This window comes from Eriocheir sinensis, chromosome 14 (genome assembly GCF_024679095.1).
Source record: "Eriocheir sinensis breed Jianghai 21 chromosome 14, ASM2467909v1, whole genome shotgun sequence".
Taxonomy (NCBI): Eukaryota; Metazoa; Arthropoda; class Malacostraca; order Decapoda; family Varunidae; genus Eriocheir; species Eriocheir sinensis.
In genome coordinates, this window is record NC_066522.1 from 12,350,253 (window position 1) to 12,363,836 (window position 13,584).

At 43.2% G+C, this 13,584-nt stretch overlaps 1 protein-coding gene and 1 long non-coding RNA gene across 3 annotated transcripts in view; one reads left to right on the plus strand and one right to left on the minus strand.

The window, feature by feature from the left end:
- The first annotated feature begins 2,987 nt into the window (after positions 1 to 2,987).
- On the plus strand, positions 2,988 to 5,878 carry LOC126998685 (uncharacterized). The gene is made up of 3 exons (XR_007752967.1): positions 2,988 to 4,759; positions 4,870 to 5,159; positions 5,200 to 5,878. It is a non-coding gene; the product is annotated as an uncharacterized LOC126998685 (long non-coding RNA).
- A 5,501-nt stretch (positions 5,879 to 11,379) lies between these two features.
- Positions 11,380 to 13,584, minus strand: part of LOC126998476 (nascent polypeptide-associated complex subunit alpha, muscle-specific form-like) — a 210,548-nt gene continuing 208,343 nt past the window's right edge. For both annotated transcript variants that reach the window (XM_050860197.1, XM_050860196.1), the window contains exon 7: positions 11,380 to 11,402. In XM_050860197.1, coding sequence (XP_050716154.1) covers positions 11,395 to 11,402 — 8 coding nt within the window. In that variant the 3' untranslated portion in view covers positions 11,380 to 11,394. The remainder of the gene's footprint in view (positions 11,403 to 13,584) is intronic.

Here is a 13,584-nt window from a genome sequence, read left to right on the forward strand (position 1 = left end):
ACACACATACATACATACACAAACACAGAATTAAAGGGTGCTTGTGTGTGTATGTACGTGTGTGTGGTGTGTGAGCGTGGTTCCTTCAACATCCCATCAGTCATGTGTGGAGGCGCGGGCACGAGGGACACACACCGTGGCACACCCTTCCGTCACGCCCCCCGGAGCAGCACTGACCATATTTCCCAACACATGTTAGTCTCGTAGCCCCTTGACGTCACGCCCAACATGTCGTACGCCCTTCCTAGCTAGCGGTGCCTCTCGAGTTCATGCCTGCCCCTCCTCCTCCTCACGCCTCCTCCTTCTTATCGGCATCACTAAGCCCACAACTGGTGACCGCGATTCGGGTGTAGCGTGAATGGGTTCCTGAAGTAGTCTAAAGAGTTTGCTTGTTGTAGAAAGCTGGGTGGTTGTGTTTGTGTGGTGCGAAAACTCGATATGCCGCAGCGAGGGAGCGTCTGGCAGAGAGGGCCGATTAGGAGGAGCAGGAGCAGGAGGTGGAGGTGGAGGTGGAGGAGGCAGCAGCGCCCCCACTTATGATAAGACCAGTAGACATGAACCGACCCCTCGACGCCCGCCGCTTAAGCTTGAGGTGTGTGTGTGTGTGTGTGTGTGTGTGTGTGTGTGTGTGTGTGTGTGGTAATGCTGATGATGATGAGGAGGAGAAGGAGTAGGAAGTAGAGGAGGGCGTTGCTTCTTGTTCTTGTTCTTCTTGTTTTTGTTTATTTGTTGCAGTTTTTACTATTATCCTTCGCTTTCCTTAGTTTGGGTATTCTTTTTTTTATTCTTCTTCAGTCTTCCATTTCTTTCCTTCTTCGTTTTCTTCTTCTTCTTCTTCTTCTTCTTCTTCTGCTTCTTCTTCATCTTCTTGTTCATGTACTTGTTTTAGTTCTTATTCATCATTTTCTTCTTCCTATTGTTCTTGTTCTTGTTTTTCTTCTTCTTCCTCCTCCTCCTCCTCCTCCTCCTCCTCCTCCTCCTCTCGTTGCCTTCACCAATACAGATATAAAAATCGATGCCGCTTCTATCACGGGATAAACATGAGCGCTGAATCGTCCTCTGAAAACGACCAAAGTGTGCCCGTGTGTCTCCTTGTGTGTGTGTGTGTGTGTGTGTGTGTGTGTGTGTGTGTGTGTGTGTGTACCGCTTACGCACACATACGCACACATGGACGTACACCTCTTCTGGGTACTTATGTCAATTGCTTTAGATTAGAATCCGTACATGGAGAAGCCCGCGCCCGTACACACACACACACACACACACACACACACACACACACACACACACACACACAAGGTCCTAATTACTCAGGATTAATTTAGTGCAAGGAAGGTTTTTAAGTGTGTGTGTGTGTGTGTGTGTGTGTGTGTGTGTGTGTGTGTGTGTGTGTGTGTGTGTGTGTGTGTGTGTGTGTGTGTGTGTGTGTGTATGCCTGCGAATCTTGATCTTCAATCAGTCACCAAATCAGAACTTTTCGCACAGAATCCAATAACACACACACACACACACACACACACACACACACACACACACACACACACATACGCACGCACAGTCTGGCAGCATAAGAGTATTACAGCGTTAAGACTGTGGCTATTTTTTTTATTAATCTAGAAAATTTAATTGGAGTTAGAGGAGGAGGAGGAGGAGGAGGAGGAGGAGGAGGAGGAGGAGGAGGAGGAGGAGGAGGAGGAGGAGGAGGAGGAGGAGGAGGAAGAATAAGAAGAAGAGGAGGAGGAGGAAAATGAAGTGGGAGGAAAAAGAAGAAGAAGAGGAAGAAGAAGAAGAAGAAGAAGAAGAAAAATATGATGATGATAACAGAGAGAGAGAGAGAGAGAGAGAGAGAGAGAGAGAGAGAGAGAGAGAGAAGAGAGAGAAGAGAGACAGAGAAGAGAGACAGAGAAGAGAGACAGAGAAAAGAGACCGAGACAGCGAGAGAGAAAGCAACCAAGACCGAGACCAAGAACCAGCCTTTTCCGCCTTCATATAATGCCACTCAACTCTACGGACAAAACACTTAAATTTTCACTACCTACCTAACTTTCCCAACACTCCATACTCCCTCTCTCTCCCTCCCTACACCCCACACTCCACGCCCCTCCCTCCTCCCCTCTCCCTCTTTGTCACGTGCAATACCGAGTCAGCGAGTTTCAAGAAGGTGGCGAGAACAGAGGAATGTCTAGGTACGCTCTTCTTCCTCTCTCCTTGTCCTCATTTGCGTTCTGCTCCTCCTCTCTTGACTCCCAGCTTCGTCATGTGGAGGGAACGCACGTGTTTGGCCAGAAGGAGAAGGAGAGAAGGAAAGAGACAGGGTGAAAGAGCAGCTAAACGGGTTAATGTTTCCTATGGTGTGTCTTCTAGTCCTGTGGTGGCCGTGGATTGCCTGAGGTTGATGGTTAGGTTAGGTTAGTGGGTCTTCTGTATGAGGTTTGCAAGAGTGATATGGTCAGGTTGTGGTTGGTGTTGATGTTTGAGTTAGTTGGCCATTCACGAGAGACGGAATATGTAGAGCCGTGGATTGCCTGAGGTTGATGGTTAGGTTAGGTTAAGTTAGTGGGTCTTCTGTATGAGGTTTTCAAGAGTGATATGGTCAGGTTGTGGTTGGTGTTGATGTTTGAGTTAGTTGGCCATTCACGAGAGACGGAATATGTAGAGCCGTGGATTGCCTGGGGTTGGTTAGGTTAGGTTAGGTTAGTGGGTCTAGTGTATGAGGTATGCAAGAGTGATATGGTCATGTTGTGGTTGGTGTTGATGTTTGAGTTAGTTGGCCATTCACGAGACGGAATATGTAGAGCCGTGGATTGCTTGGGGTTGGTTAGGTTAGGTTAGGTTAGGTTAGTGGGTCTAGCGTATGAGGTTTGCAAGAGTGATATGGTCAGGTTGTGGTTGATGTTGATGTTTGAGTTAGTTGGCCATTCACGAGAGACGGAATATAATTTATGTAGAGCCGTGGATTGCCTGGGGTTAGGTTAGGTTAGTGGGTTTTCTGTATGAGGTTTGCAAGAGTGATATGGTTAGGTTGTGGTTGGTGTTGATGTTTGAGTTAGCTGGCCATTCACGAGAAACGGAATATGTAGAGCCGTGGATTGCCTGGGGTTGGTTAGGTTAGGTTAGGTTAGGTTAGTGGGTCTAGTGTATGAGGTTTGTGAGAGTGATATGGTCATGTTGTGGTTGGTGTTGATGTTTGAGTTAGTTGGCCATTCACGAGAGACGGAATATGTAGATGATAGTTGGATAGACTGATAGATAGATAGATAAATGGAGAAATAATAGATCTTGTACGGGAAACGGATAATATATATAATAGATAGATGGATAGTGACAATGACTGATAAGTAGATAGAAAAATATAGTCAGATTGATAGACAGAAAGAATATGAAAAAGATACAACGGATAGACAGACAAGGATAGATATATCGATAGTTAAACCGATTGATGGAAAAAAGGAAAAAAAAGAAGAAACTGGCGAATGAATAGACATAGATAGATAAAGTTAGATAATCAGATAGATACAGAAACATAATATAAAATGGTGAATAGACGCAAATATAGATAGACAGAAAGACAGACAAGCAAATATACAGATTACTAGACAGAAAAAAAAATAGAAAAGAAAAACAACGACATGAAGAGTGGCTATTCACTGATCTCTAAAGAAAACGAATCAAATTTTTTTTCGGGAGAACTCTTGGGAAAAAAAAATTTGCGACAGTCATATAACAGAGGGAATATGTCTGTTGAACAATATTTCCTTCCGATTCTTTCTTTTTTTCTTTTTCTCTTTTTCTCTCTTTTGCGTTTTCACATTTACATTCACATCCACATACATCACATTCACATACATTTCACATTTACATTCACATCCGATTCTTTCTTTCTTTCTTTGTCTCTTTCTTTCCCTCTTTTTCTCCTTTTCTCTCTTATGCGTTTTCACATTTACATTTTTTTTTGCACGTTAGACACAACAACAAACAGTATCTTCACATCTATCTTTACCACCATCTCTCTCTCTCTCTCTCTCTCTCTCTCTCTCTCTCTCTCTCTCTCTCTCTCTCTCTCTCTCTCTCTCTCATTTAATAGAAGACATTTTTATTATGTTTACGCAACACAACGACACACTTCCTTGATTATTATTTAAACGTGGAGTGTTTGAGCCTCGGGGCGACTAAAGAACAAAGCGACCCCGACTAAGTCATTTTCAAACTAAACAACAACATATTTCAACAAAGCAACCTGAACCGACTTGAGTAAGGAACACTAAAGACACAATAAACACACTAGCAAAGCAAAACAACAACGCATCTAATATTAAAAATCAAATATAGAACAGACACCCTTGAAAAAAAAAATCCAATTCGTCCCTCAGAACATGAAACAATATGAAAACGACCTTAAACATACTCCAGACAAAGTTTCGCCGTACATCGTCTCTTAGCCTTTCGCTCATTCCCTATCTCTGTCACTCATGCCTTTTCCGATACTTTTTTTTCGGAGAACGTGCACGATATTAACCGGACAACCTTAGATACAGTTAGTAGTGTCCATCCTTTCTTAACTTTTCGCTCATCCTCATCTCCATCGCTCACCAATTCTCCGATATTTTTTGGAGGAAGTGTACGATGTTAAACGACACATCAGCTCCAGGGAACAGGACGTAATAGCACCTGTTTATCACACGCTCTTTTGTTCGTTAGTGCAACAGCCTTTAGGTCCATCCGGGTCGCATATTCCCGATTTAGGTTGGGTTAAGGTTAGGTTAGGTTAGTAAATGTCAGCTTAGGTTAGGTTAGGTTAGTAAATGTTAGGTTAGGTTAGGTTAGGTTAGTAAATGTTAGCTTAGGTTAGGTTAGTAAATGTTAGCTTAGGTTAGGTTAGTAAATGTTAGCTTAGGTTAGGTTAGGTTAGTAAATGTTAGGTTAGGTTAGGTTAGGTTAGTAAATGTTAGCTTAGGTTAGGTTAGGTTAGTAAATGTTAGCTTAGGTTAGGTTAGGTTAGTAAATGTTAGGTTAGGTTAGGTTAGGTTAGTAAATGTTAGCTTAGGTTAGGTTAGGTTAGTAAATGTTAGGTTAGGTTAGGTTAGGTTAGTAAATGTTAGGTTAGGTTAGGTTAGGTTAGTAAATGTTAGCTTAGGTTAGGTTAGGTTAGTAAATGTTAGGTTAGGCTAGGTTAGGTTAGGTTGGGTTAGTAAATGTTAGCTTAGGTTAGGTTAGGTTTGTAAATGTTAGGTTAGGTTAGGCTAGGTTAAGTTAGGTTGGGTTAGTTAAGGTTAGGTTAGGTTAGTAAAGGTTAAGTGAGGAAAGGTAAACCGAGTGCTTTTTGTCGGGAAATCCGCTGGGAATAATTAGAAGAGGATTACACGTCACACACGGCTTCGCGGCTCAAGAAGGGGACAATCACGCAGACACTTCAGGGATAGGCGAATACGCGAGTTCGATTCCCACACACACCAATAGGAAAGAGATGACTGACAACCATAATCTCATCACCTATGCACCACTGAGCAGAGGATGACTGATAACCGAAATTTCTGAGCCTACTTTTTATTACAGCAAGGGAGGCAGATCAACGGCAACAAGATATCAGGACACCTCTCCACCCGAAACTGACCCCTCTTTCGGCCACCTCCTTGGATTCTCTTTAGGAGCAGCGAGTAGCGGGCATTTTTTTTTTTATTATTGTTTCCTTTTTTTGTGCCCTTGAGCTGTCTCCTTTGTTGTAAAAAAAACAACTAACCAACAAATAAATAAACAAACAAAAAAGGTCGATATGCGTTGCTCCGGAAATAGAAAACAGGGCCTACAGGTTTCCCAAGGTACTCCATTATCAAAGAAATCACGGAAAAGTACCTGCTCTTCCTTGCCCTTCCTCTCGCCTTCCGCCCATCTCTCCCCTTCCTCCTCCCCTCGCCCCCCCTTCCTCTCGCCTTCCGCCCATCTCTCCCCCTCCTCCTCGCCCCCCTTCCTCTCGCCTTCCGCCCATCTCTCCCCCTCCTCCTCCCCCTCCTCCTCGCCCCCCTTCCTCTCGCCTTCCGCCCATCTCTCCCCTTCCTCCTCCACCTCCCTTTCCCCCTCGCCCCCCTTCCTTCTGACTTCCCTTTTCCTTGCTCTTCCTCTCCCGTTCTCGCCCCCCCCCTACTCCTTGTCCCCTTCCCCTCTCTTCGTTATCCTTATCACCTCCACCTCGTTAATTCGAATTGTTTATATGCATGACGTTCGCGGCTTCATCTAACAACAAGGCGCATTAACCACTCCACCAAAAAGAGAATAAAACTAAACCTTCATCTTTTTTTTTACAGCAAAGGAAGCAAACAACTCCGGGGCAAAACAAAGAGAAAACAAAAGAAAAAGAAGGAAGAAAGAAAAGAGGGAAGGAAAGCAAGAAGGAGAGAAAGAAAGAAAAATAAAGGATGAAGGAAAGAAAGAATACAAGATAATACAAGAGAAAGAAGGAAGAGAAAAAAGGAGGGAAGGAAGGCAAGAAGGAGAGAAAGGAAGAAAGAAAGAAAAATAAAGGATGAAGGAAAGAAAGAATACAAGATAATACAAGAGAAAGAAGGAAGAGAAAAAAGGAGGGAAGGAAGGCAAGAAGGAGAGGAAGGAAGAGAGAAAGATAAAAAGGAAAGAAAGAAAGAAAAAAAAAAGAAACATCCGCGGTGCAGGTTTAATCGCACCCTCTGTAAGGCGAGTCAAAACAGCAAAGTAAATAAATAAATAAATAAATAAATAAAAAAGGAAAGGGAAGTAAAATAAAAGTCAACGGATAAGGATTTCCTGTCTGCGGAGGAAGTTTTTTCGGCGCGTTGCCATGGTGCGCAGATCCGTCTCTCTCTCTCTCTCTCTCTCTCTCTCTCTCTCTCTCTCTCTCTCTCTCTCTCTCTCTCTCTCTCTCTCTCTCTCTCTCTCTCTCTCTCTCTCTCTCTCTCTCTCTTAAAAATACGCAGAGCAAGTTAAATCACATCGTAGAAAATAAGGTAAAAAAAAAAAAAGGGCAATACAAAAAAAAAAATGAAAGAAAAGGAAAAACAAAGTGAAGGCAATATTCTTCTTCTTCGGTTTCCTTCCTTCGTTGAAAAAAAGAGAGAAATATCCAAAACAGGCTGAAGGAAAAGGTACAAAAAAAAAAGGTCAAAAATCTTCCCCTCCACTTGACCGTCAGAAAGAAAACGTTGCCGGCACTTGACCTTTTCCTTCCTTCGTTTCTTTCCTCCTTCCCTCCTTTCCTTCCTTTCTTTTTTCCTTCCTTCCTTCCTCTCTCCCCACCTCCCTTTCTTTTTTTCCTTCCTTCGATCCCTTCCTTCCTTCCTTTCTCTCCACCTCCCTTTCTTTTTTTCCTTCCTTCGTTCCCTTCCTTCATTCCTTTCTCTCCACCTCCCATTCTTTTTTTCCTTCCTTCGATCCCTTCCTTCCTTCCTCTCTCCCCACCTCCCTTTCTTTTTTTCCTTCCTTCGTTCCCTTCCTTCCTTCCTTTTTCCCCACCTCCCTTTCTTTTCTCCCTCCTTCCTTCCCTTCCTTTCTTTTTTCCTGTCTTCCTTCCCTACTTACCTCCCTTCCTTCCTGCCTTCCATCCTTCATTCATTTTTTCCCTCGCTTTTTTCTTCCTTCCTTCCTTCCTTCCATCCATCCATGTTCCGTCCTTTCTTCCTCCCTTTCTTTCTTTATTCTTTCCTCCCTCCCTCCCTATTCATGTTCCTTTTTTCTTTCTTTCTTTTAATATTCCTTCCTTCCTTCCTTCCTCACTCATTCCTGCCTACCTTACCTTATTCCCTCCTTCCTTCCTCCCTTACTTCCCTCTCTCCCTTCCTTCCTTCCTTCCTCACTCATTCCTTTCTGCCTTACCTTATTCCCTCTCTCCCTTCCTTCCTTCCTTCCTCCTCCTCACCCCGAAACACAAAAACCTCTCACAGTGTCAAGCTTATGAGTGGCGCGTCACAGCTCCAAGAGGATCGAGAGAACGAGTAAAAGAGAGTCAAAGAGTGCACGAAAGAGGATCAGATGAAACGAAACGAGGCGAGCGAGTATAAAGATTCTCCTCAGCGTTAATCCAGTTCACAGATGCACGACTTAAAGGATATGCCACGAAGTAATAAAGGGAGAGAGAGGAAGAACAATAAATAAAAGGAAGAGAATATATAGTGGAAAGGAGATTCAGATGATGTAGAGAAAGCTGATGGGCAAGAAAGGAGCACGTAAATAAAAAAAGGAATAAAGATGGAGAGAGAGAAGATGCGTGATAAAGGGAGACGATAAATAATAAATGCATAAAGAAAAGGAGAGTTAAATGATGGGTAAGAAAGGGGCAGGATAAGTAATAAAAGGAATAAAGAAAAGGAGAAAGAGATGATGGAGAAAGAGAGGAGATATGTGATAAAGGGAGACGATAAGTAATACAAGGAATAAAGAAAAGGAGAAACAGATGATGTAGAGGGAGAAGATGAGGGGTAAAGAAACACAATAAATAAAGGAATAAAGAAGTAGATAATCAGATGCTGTAGAGAGAGAAAATGTGGTATAAAAGAACACAATAAACAACAACAAAAAATGAGTTAAATAATGAAGATTGATTGTGAGTGATGTGAGTGTGATCAGATTATGTGTGTGGTATATTTCTCCTTTCTCTTTTTCTTTCTCTTTCCTCTTTTATGCCAAGATGTGATGAAGGTATAAAGGAAACGATAAATAAAGAAGGGTAAAAAAAGAAGAGTCAGGTGATGTAGAGAGAGGATGTGTGATGTGTGTGTGTGATCGTTTTTTCTTCCTTCCTTTCTTTCTTTCTTTCTTTCTTTTCTTCTTTATTTCTCTCATTCTCCCTTACTTATATCCTCCCTCCCTCCCTCTCTTACTTCGTTCCTGTCTCCCTATCTTGCTTCCTTCCTTCATTCCTTTCTTTCTTCCTTTCTTTCTTTCTTTTCTTCTTTTTTATCTCATTCTTCCTTACTTATTTCCTCCCTTCCTTCCTTCCTTCCTTCCTTCCTTTCTACCTCCCTCCCTCCCTCCCTCCCTCCCCCATTCTTTCTCTTTTTCCTTAAATAGTTAGTGACACGCGATATAACGTTAGAAGAATACTAAACAAACAAATAATCAAGCAATCAATCAATCATATAAATAAATAAATATATAAATAACAAAGAAAAGTTAAAATAGAGAATCGAAGCCCATTTTCCCGCATTCTAAGGTTGAGAAAGGGAATTAGAAGTGGTAGTGGTGGTGGTGGTGGTGGTGATTGTGGTGATAGTAGTGATGGTGGTAGTGATGGTGCTGGTGGTAAAAGTGATGATGGCGATGGCTGTGGTGATGGTGATGGTAGTGATGGTGAGTGGTATGGTGATGATGGCGATGGTTGTGGTGATGGTGATGGTAGTGATGGTGAGTGGTATGGTGATGATGGCGATGGTGAGGGTGATGGTGGTGATAGTGATAACATAAAAACATAAGAACGTAAGGAGTCTGCAAGAGGCCGGTTGGTCTATACAAGGCAGCTCCTGTACACTCAACCCCACGTTACCTCACCATCCATGGCTTTATCTAACCTTTTCTTGAATGTATTTATGGTATTGGCACCCACAACATGGCTCCCAAGCCTGTTCTATTCGTCCACCACTCTATTGCTGAACCAATTCTTGCCTGTGTCTTTGTTGAATCTGAATTGGTGATGATGGCGATGGTGGTGATGGTAACGATGCTGGTGGTGATGGTGATGGTGGTGGTGATGGTGATGAAGGTGATGGTGTTCAAGGGCATACAGCAGAAATTAATAAAGGTTGGAACACAGAATCACAGCCTTTCCGCAATTTGATATTCATTAAAAGGGATCCTGGTGGTGGTGGGGGGAGGGGGTGGAGGTGGTGGTGGTGAGGGGGGTTAACAGACCACCTCGATAAGACAATGAGGAGTCTGTCTGTCTGTGTGGTCTGTGTTTGTGAGTAGTTAATGCATCTCTCTCTCTCTCTCTCTCTCTCTCTCTCTCTCTCTCTCTCTCTCTCTCTCTCTCTCTGTTTCTTTCTCATTTCTTATTCATTTTTCATTATTTATTCTTTTCTTTCTTTTCTATTCTCTCTCTCTCTCTCTCTCTCTCTCTCTCTCTCTCTCTCTCTCTCTCTCTCTCTCTCTCTCTCTCTCTCTCTTTATCTATTTATCTCTCACTTTCGAACTCTAACACACACACACACACACACAACACACACACACACAGAGCACCCTTTCTCCGAGGTTCGCCGCACAGCTGTGATCGCTAACCCTTCAAAGAGGCGGTATGTCAGGACGCCCACCCCATCAGCTGTTTGTTACACACACACACACACACACACACACACACACACACACACACACACACACACAGTCAGATGGATAAATAGAGACTTGAGTGGGTGGGTAATGTACGTACTTACATAAACTATACGTACACACACACACACACACACACACACACACACACACACACACACACACACACACATGACCTCTTCGTCCTTCTCCACCGCCACTACTAATAATCTGAATAACAACAACAACAACAACAACAACAACAACAACAGCGCTATAGATAGACGATAGTAAACAACAACAACAATAAAAAAAAACTGTACTCACATCCGGGCACGTGGGAGGCTGCTGGACGAGGAGGAGGAGGAGGAGGAGGAGGAGGAGGAGGAGGAGGTGAGAAACGGAGAAAAAAAACATTATGGCAAAGACAAGGAAGGAAGGGAGGAAAAAGGAACACAGAAGAAGAAAGAAAGGAAGAAAGAGGGTGAGAAGAAGGAAGGAAGGAAGGTGAGACGAAAGAAAGAGGAAGAAGGGAATTAAGAGAGGAAGAGGGAAGACAAGAAGGAAGGAAGAAAGGCAACTAGAGGGAAGGAAGGAAGAAAGAAAGGTAAGAAGGAAGAAGAGAGAGAGGGAAGGAAGAAAGGAATCAAGAGAAACAAAGCAGAATGGGAAGAAGATAGGAAAACTGGAAAATAAAAAAGGAGAATGTGAAAAAGTCAGATAAAGGAGGCGGGACGGAGGAAGGAAAAGTAAGAGAACAAGAATAAAATAATGAGGGAAAAGGAAAAACAAAAAAAATAAGAGACAAAAGAAAGAAAAAAAGGACTGGAGGGAAGGACGAAGGAACAAAGAAGAAACAGAGGAGACAGGAATGAAAGAAAGGAAGAAGTAAACAAAGGAAGGTACACAGAGGAAGGAAGGAAGGAAGGACGGAAGGTAGGAAAGAAAAAATGAAACAAAGGAAGGAAGGAAAGAAAGAAGGAAGAGAACAAAACAAAACAGGTGCAGAAAGCGAAACAAAGGAATAAGAGAAGAAGGGAAGGAAGGAAGGAAGGAAGGAAGGAAGAGAAGAGAGGAACAGCGTAAACAAAGGAGAAACAGGAAGCGACACCACCATCAACACCTCTGAAGTCACTCACCTGAAAAGAAAAACAAAAAAACCATGAAATTAATCCTCGTGAGCACACACACACACACACACACACACACACATGGACATGACAGGTGAGACAATGGGAAAACAAACACACAAACAAACAGGTGCTTCGTTAATTAAGTAAGTAGTGGGGTGTTTGAGAGAGAGAGAGAGAGAGAGAGAGAGAGAGAGAGCATGACTAATTAGGACTAAAAGATATCCATAGAGCTCTACAAACATTCTCTCTCTCTCTCTCTCTCTCTCTCTCTCTCTCTCTCTCTCTCTCTCTCTCTCTCTCTCTCTCTCTCTCTAATTATATAAACACACACACACACACACACACACACACACACACACACACACACACACACACACTGCCTCCCCCCCCCCCCCCCACACACACACACACACATACCGTATAAATCAGACAGAAGTTGAAGGCTGATGCTCCTTCTTATTCTTCGGCGCCTTCCCGGGTCACACACACGCATGCCCACCCCCACGCCCACGCTCACGCCCACGCCCATTATCCCCACGCCCATCACGCCTCCGCCCCCCACGCCGCTGCCACCCACTCCCCCGCCGCAACCTCCGCCCATCCCGATCTGTCCGGCCCCTACGTCAAAGGAGGAGGACCGACTTCGACGCTTGACCGCTACGATGTTCTCCATTGTTCTTTCCTCTTTTTCCTCCACTTCGTCATCGTCCTCCTCCTCCTCATCATCATCATCATTATCCGACTCGTCTTTCTTCTCCGCTTCTTCTCTTGGTTCGTTCTCTCCTCCTTCCTCCTTTCTTTTCTCTCTCGCCTCTATTTTTCGTGGTTCCTTTTTACATGGGTTTTTGTTTTCCTCTTTTTTTTCGTCTTTATTTTCTTTCCTGTGTCTGGTTCCACTACTACTATTAATACCACTACTACTACTACTACTACTACTACTACTACTGCTACTACTACTACTACTACTGTTGCTGCTCTTACTACTGCCACTTCTACCACTGTTACCACCACGTCTACTACCTCTACCACTGTTGCCACCACCACCACCTGACGTAACTTCCCTGATCATGTTCTTTCCGGTGACTTTTTTTTTTCTTTTCCTTCCGTCTCCCTTTTTTTTCTGCTTCCTTTTTTTCTTACGTGTCTGTCTGTCTGTCTTTCTTCGGTGTTATCTTTTCTCTCTTTTTTTTTTGTCTGGAATTAAGACTGAAAAAAGTTATACAAGATTTTTTTTTTTTATTTATTTATTTAATTTCTGTAAACATATTTTCTCATTTCTCACTTTCTTTCGCTTTCTTTTTTCCTCCTTTCTCCTTTTTTTCATTTTTTCTCTTTACACTCTCTCTCTCTCTCTCTCTCTCTCTCTCTCTCTCTCTCTCTCTCTCTCTCTCTCTCTCTCTCTCTCTCTCTCTCTCTCTCTCTCTCTCTCTCTCTCTCTCTCTCTCTCTCTCTCTCTCTCTCTCTCTCTCTCTCTCTCTCTCTCTCTCTCTCTCTCTCTCTTATGCTCTACCACGTTCTTCCTCCCTTCCCATCTTCCTTTCTCCTTCTCCTCTTCTTCCTAATCCTTTCTCCCTTTTCACTTTTTTTCATTTACTTTCTCTATTATGCTGTCAAAAGTTTTTCCCTCCTTTCTTCTTCTTCTTCCTCCTCCTCCTCCTCCTCCTCCTCCTCCTCCTCTTTCTATAGACTTATTAAGGAGTGTTTAAGAAATGAGAGGCAAGAAATATCATTAAGACTTTACATAAAGGAATATTCTCGAGTCTGAAAGGAGGAAGAGGAGGAGAAGGAATAGGAGGGAGAGGAGGAGGAAACATGGAAACATGGAAACATGGACTAGCAGGCAGCAGAAAGCCTGTTGGCTCATTACTAGGCTGCCTGCGTTCAGTGATTTAATCAATCCGTTTGCCACAGAAGTGGCTTGCAGGGAAGGATTAAGTACCTACTCTTGGGAACGTTCAGTTCACTCCTGTTGCAGCAAAGTGGCGATCAATGCGTTTCTTGAAGGAGTTGATGGTCTCTGCGCTAACCACTTCTGCAGGAAGGCTGTTCCAGTGGCGAACAACTCTATTCGAGAAGTAACTCCTGCCGATGTCGGTATTGCATCGCTTTCGTTGTTTCTTGTTCTCAGGTTAGTTTGTAGCGTGAAGAGTTTGGAGTGATCAACGTTGCTGAGCTTGTTCAGGTACTT